At 45.6% G+C, this 6,300-nt stretch overlaps 1 protein-coding gene across 2 annotated transcripts; it reads right to left on the bottom strand.

The window, feature by feature from the left end:
- Positions 1-1,376: 1,376 nt before the first annotated feature.
- On the bottom strand, positions 1,377-4,940 carry LOC121605750 (zinc transporter ZIP3-like). 2 transcript variants are annotated; one of them, XM_041935806.1, is made up of 3 exons: positions 4,919-4,940; positions 3,162-3,438; positions 1,377-2,769 (listed from the first exon to the last, which is right to left on the bottom strand). In XM_041935806.1, the coding sequence occupies exons 2-3, from the start codon at positions 3,366-3,368 to the stop codon at positions 2,023-2,025; spliced, it is 954 nt and encodes a 317-aa protein (XP_041791740.1). In that variant the 5' UTR covers positions 3,369-3,438; positions 4,919-4,940; the 3' UTR covers positions 1,377-2,022. The 2 variants fall into 2 exon arrangements, with proteins under 2 accessions (XP_041791740.1, XP_041791741.1); XM_041935807.1 differs by having other exon boundaries at positions 3,162-3,441; positions 4,919-4,933.
- Positions 4,941-6,300: the final 1,360 nt, after the last annotated feature.

Genomic DNA, 6,300 nt, shown 5'->3' with positions numbered 1-6,300 from the left:
GATTCACCTGCAGGTCGACCGCAGTCCATCACAAACCCACACAGACCAGAACTGCAGGCGGACACACCTGAGCTGGTTTATCTGCATGTCGATTCACAAACTGTCCAGCTGACCGACAGCAGCTGAGCGGAGGTCAGTTCCACCTCAAGCTTTAAACTCTTAGTTTGGTGATTTAGTGACTCCTGGTGGTCGCATCAGATAAAGACAGCAGGCAGCTTTATGACAGTCCGGAGGTGAAGTCAGTGGTGTTCAGGGCGCCTGAGCAGGCCTGGAAAAGCTAATGATGGAGCTCATTTTGATTATTTTATTTACTGCTGGTTAGTTTGTGAAAGTCCTCCAGGAATCAACAGTTTTATCTCAACCTTTAATATTACATCATTTATTTGTTGGTTATGTTTTTTGTATTCTTAATCTCACTCTGCTAAACAGCTGGAGGCTAATTTTGGCAAATAAATTTCCATCTGAAATAAAAGAAGCTGGTTGTGTGGAAGAAACGACAGAACGAGCAGATGAGTCCGTCCTGTGGTTCCAGAAAGTGATGAGTGAAGTGTCTTCATCACGGAGCATCTTCAGGTTGTGGAACAGAAAGTGAAGCAGGGACTGTCTGCAGACAGCTGCAGTCCAGATGCTTCCCACATGCTTTCAATCCTCACACCACAACACGCTCGCTGTAATCAGGGTACAAAGATTACTGCCTCAAAAAGATACGAGTAAAGAATAGGAGTTGGAAAAATGAACCTGAAAAGTGCTTGTTAATTAAAAAATACTATAAGTATTTTAAACTCAAAGCAACAAATTTAACCAGGAAGTGAAGTTTCATCTCTGCAGGTGATCAGTTTTCAGAATGAAGACTCACCTGAACTTTATAAAACTAAAACACAGAGAGCAAAGAGACAGAAACTCAACCAACAGTTAACAGAAAATTCATTTCCCATTCCCCTCAATCTGACGCCCCAGTGCATGCTGGGAGGTGTCTCAAGTACCTGCAATCACATGACCCTCACTCAGCCAATTATGTGAATGCTGATCATGGTTTCAACCCTCGACTCATTTTGCCTGTATGTCAAAATAAGAGCATAGAGTCTCGTAATGTTGCTTTCAAAGACCGAAGTGAGCTGGATGGGAACAAACTGGATTATTTATAACAGCATGTTAATAACAGCTGAGGCAAAGAAAAATGTGATTTGATGATATTCACGCGTGTGACAGACAGTTAGAGACCAGCTGGTGATCACAGTGAAGCGTTTAGCAGCTGCACAGCCAGAAATCTCTCCCAGCAGCTGGTGGAGACCAAAAACAGAGCTAAAAGAGAGAGAACGTTCTGTGTCTGCTGCCGTTTACATCCAAGAAATAATCAAACTTTTCTTCAGTACCAATCTGTTTAATTTCAATTAACACGAGATAAATATGAGAATGATGAAATGACACAAACCTTTATAAATACAAAACTGTTCAAGATCACAATATGAACACATACAACAACAAAAATGTCAAAAAATGGAGCTTGATAAAGATGCACATGGATATTTACTGGTTGTTTTTAAAGGGCTCCAGTGGTTCTCTTTGGGGAGTTACAGCTTCATGTATCACAGCAGGTTTATCATGAGAAGAGGTATTTCATTCAAGAACTTAACACCCAGCTGAAAAGCTTCAATAAAGACTCTTTGTATTCGACTTTGGCAGTGGTGGAAAGTAACGTGTAAACAGGAAGTCTGGAGGAAATGAGAGACAACTCATTCGTGTCAATGATGAGTCAGAAATGTGAGTCCTCTTCCTTCACTGAGCAGAATAATGAATCTCAGTTCAATCTAAGAGGACCAGACAGACTCATCTGTTCTCTGAGTTAAATTATTCAGATTAATATTAAATTCAATGAATAAACTTCTGTTTGTTTGTTTAGTAACACTCTGCCCCCGCCTTAAATGATTACTTCAGTTCATTGAACTCCATCATCAGGTGTCCTGGAGCTCACCTGTGCATCGCTGCAGCCAGGTGAGACTGTGTCCGTGCACTTCCTGTGTGTCACCACTTGATGAAGACGAGTGCGGCGAGCGTCGCATAGCCGAGGATGAGGAAGAGCACTTTGAGCAGCCGGTCCTGTTTGTCGTCCAGCTCTCGGGACAGAATCTCAAAGAAGGTGACGAAGAGGAAGGTGCCGGCAGCGAGTCCCTGCAGCACCACCGACACCACGGCGCCCGCCAGCGTCTGAGCCGACTCGATGCCCATCCCCACCACCATCCCCAGCGGGATCATCAGGCTGACCGTGACGCCCAGCTTAGTGGCATCCTTCATGCCGAGCGACGCCTTGGCCACACTCACCCCGAGCGCCACGGCGGCCAGCGTCTCGTGCACGGCCACGCCCAGGAAGAGGCTACCCAACTTGCCGCCGTCCTCCTGCAGGCCGAGCGCCAGACCCTCGAAGACGGAGTGAGCCGACAGGGCGAGGACCAGGCTGGCCAGTCGCAGAGGCCCCGCCCCCGCCAACTCGGCGGGACTGAAATGGGCGTGCTGGTGTCCGTGGGAGTGCCGGCCGCCGCCGCCCGCCGAGCCCCGCGCGGAGGAGATGAAGGGCGTGTCGTACTCGGAGTCGCTGCCGGCCTCTGACCCGCCGGCGTTGAAGGTCTCCAGGTCGATGAAGGACGGTTTCTCCTTCCTGAAGGTGAGGACGGTCTGCTCCACGAAGACGGTGAGGAAGAAGCCGAGCATCATCATGGTCTCGGCCAGAGGATAGTCGCTGCTGATCTTCAGCTGCTGGAACACGTCGGCCACCTGAGGAGAGTCAGACCGAACAGCCGATCACCGCGGTTACACGGCAGGTCTCTGATTCTGAAGTTCTGATTCCAGCTTCACTATCAAATCCAGATCTGTCTGATCTCTTTCTGTTTGTCCTGAGTCTCTGCAGCCTTCAGCTGTTATTAGCTGCGTGTTAGCTCGCGGCTACAGACACAGTGAGGTCAGACGACAAAGACTGGACTAACTGATGAATGTTTCTGCTGCGACCCGTTTGTTTCTTTATTTATCCTGTTTCATTATAATGTTTGATCAAAGTCAAATGTGTTGAAAGATTTTATCTGATCAGACGCGTTTTAATCTGTTCTCTCCTCAGTGTGTGTGTGTGGTGTGTGGTGTGTGGTGTGTGTATATGTGTGTGTGTGTGCTACCTTGTCTCTGACTGCAGGCAGCAGAGCATTGAAACATGTTGCCAGGAAAACGCCTCCTCCAAACGAGTTACAGAGAGACAGAGCCCTCCTGTATCTGTGTGCCTTGTCATAGTCGACCAGCAGGAGGCGCACCGGGACCAGTACGCCAGCCAGCATGAGGCCAAACAACCCCAGCAGGCCGAGCAGTTTGGCCACCAGGATGTCCATCCTGAAGCTCTGCCCGGCGCACACTACGACCTCATCACACAACGCCGCTCTCTGCTGCTGCTGCTGGACTCTACTGGGACAGACAGAGACACTGTGAGTCGAGTGTGAGACATCACTGGACAGGGACGTGCAGACGAACACCCAGCGAGAGTGAACGACGCTGAACAGCATGACGTTTGAATCAGTGCTACGCTGCTACAGGCTGACGCTGGAGCACTGTGTCGCGCCATTTTAAGATGATGTTGTCGATCTTTGCGGTCTTTCCTTTTCTTTTTTACGCATAAAAACAGATTTTATATAAGATAAGATAAAACTTTATTTATCCCCAGCCGTGGAAATGTGGTCAGATACATATGACCAATTGATAAAACATGATCTATGGTCATAAACTATCCAACAACTACAATAACATGTAAAAGAAGTTAGATTTCAAATCCACATGTTGAACCTGCAGCTCAGAAGATCCAAACAATCAGCTCAGGTTCAAGGTGGACGCCGAGATTATCTGAGCACATGTGACACATGGTCACAATCTGCTGCTGAATGACGGACAGAGTTTCTGCAGGACATGATGATGTCACTGTGACGCTGACCTTTGACCTGTTGCATAGAAAATGTGATGACTTCATCACCCGAGACATTTGTGTGAGCTTTTGTCATAATTAATGAATAAATCCTTGAGTTATAGAAATGATCTGTGAGGTCACAGTGACCTTTGACCTTTAAAAAGTGACCGTTGGCGTCAAAGGTGAAGAAATTCCCTCCAGGTGTTGCTGAGATATCGCAACCTGACCACTAGATGCCACTAAATCCTCCACCCTGGAGGATCTGAATCCTTCCTACTTACTAATAACTAATACCTAATACTTCCACTGGCTGTAAACTAACATCAGTGCTGCGGTTAAAAACTTTACAGGGATTTAAATCCTGGAAAAAGAACTGAACAGTTTTCAGTGTTATAAGCTTCTAACGGAGTTTCCGGTCTGTTTCATCTTCTCACCTGAAGCTTCACGCCCACAAAACGCCTCTAGCCTCGTCGTTTGTTCCGTCTGAAGGATCATTAAACTAACGTTTCACTCCTGTCGACGTAAACTGAGAAACTGGTTGTTCGTTTGACTGTTTTTGGATCATTTTTAACCGACCGACGTCGTCAGACAAAAACCTCGCTTCCCGTTAGCAACTTCACAATAAAACAGTACCACGTTTCAGAGCTAAATAATCGCTTTAATCTTCACGATAAAACTGTTTAAAACGACGTGTGATATAACCTCAGCTTTTCTGTCGAATCGCATTTGTTAAGCCGGGAGACAAATCATCCCATTTCCGCTCATGTTGCGGCTAACCGCGGCGAGCTTGACGGAGTTGCTAACATTAGCTAGCCATCGTTCAGTTAGCCCCCCCGGCAGCTAAAGAGGCTAGCTAACACCAAAAATCTCCAGTTATGCCGGAAAGCAGATGTTTACTTGTGTGTTTAGTTGTCAACGCAGCGACCTGAGCTCAACATAAACACATTAAACTCCAAAAACATGAGTCAGAGAGACCGTGTTTACCTGCGCGACCATCCGTCTCCTCTACGGCAGGTGTATGAGAACACTTCCTCGTTACGTCACGCATCCCCGGGCTGCGCGGCGGATGTGTTGATGACGTAATCAGGATCAGCGGCAACCCGACAGCTTCGTTAGATCCACCTCAGAGATCCTTATAAACTCTGCGGTGTTTTATCCGCAGTACAGTGAGAAACAGAGGGACCGACTTCATGACACAGTCCGCCGAGACAGTGGACACAGGAAGCTGGACAAACGTCAATGAAACCTAAAAAAATGCATTTATTTGATGAAGCCTGCCTACCTGTCTGTCTTTGTCTGCCTGTCTGTCTCTCTGCCTACCTGCCTGTCTGATATATTTTCTGTTTTTTCTGAGGAGTGAATATTAGCAGAAGGAAAACTGGAAAGAAACAAACAAGGAAAATTAAATTTGCTGTTTGTGCACAAAAACAAAGTCAGTAATAAATTAACGGCGTCATTAAAAATAATTTTCATGTTGATTGTAAAGGAGTTTGGGCATTTATCTCATTCAACCTGTGCTGAATCATGTCTGCAGCGGCCGAAGCTTCTTGTGAAGCTCCTCGACACTGTTTGAACACGTCTGTATGATCATTATTCAAGACCAGAGGAAGGAAGATTACCCAGCAATTCACACAAAAAGATTACAGACTTTAAGTCTTTAAAACCAAAGATCATTTAGTGTTTTTTTTTATAAAGATATGAACTTATGAGCCTGAAATAACCTGAAAACCCCTTTAATCTGATGAGTCTTTGCTCCAGCAGAAAATAAGAAAAAAGGAAATCTGATGCATTCAGTTACTGTTTGTTTGACCATCTGTGCCTTTTCTTGTGAAATACTGCAGTTTCACACTTTTGCGCCTGTAAAATGATTAAAATGTGATAATCTGAGAAGAAAACCTTCAACTGAACTCACAGTTCAGACATGAAACTAGGGTGGAAGAGAATCAGGAACAGAGCAGGCTCAGACTTCACCGAATCAGCAGAGGAATGTAACTAAGTACATTTACTCAAGTACTGTGCTGAAGTACAAAGTACAGGCGCTTGTACTTTGAGTTTTAGTTTAGCTTTGGTTACTTTGCAAATTAAGATTTTAGTGTAAGAGTGGACATTTTCCTGTACGTAGTACTTTTAACACTTGAAGTACATTTTCCTGATCACACCTGCTTTGACTTCAGTAACGTTTCAACGCAGGCTGTTTCCTGCTCCAGTACTTTTACTGTGTGACTCCAAGTGAAAACTTCCCCCACCAGTTAATACATGAGGAAGGTCAAACACATCCGTGTGGATCGTTTCACTGATCAGAAGACAAACTGCAGGATACCAAACCCTGTGAGAGCTGAATAAACACACATCAGACAGGGGGGAGT

Source organism: Chelmon rostratus, chromosome 4 (assembly GCF_017976325.1).
Source record: "Chelmon rostratus isolate fCheRos1 chromosome 4, fCheRos1.pri, whole genome shotgun sequence".
Classification (NCBI taxonomy): domain Eukaryota; kingdom Metazoa; phylum Chordata; class Actinopteri; order Chaetodontiformes; family Chaetodontidae; genus Chelmon; species Chelmon rostratus.
The sequence above is the reverse complement of the archived record's forward strand: the minus strand, read 5'-3'. Positions and strand labels throughout refer to the sequence as shown.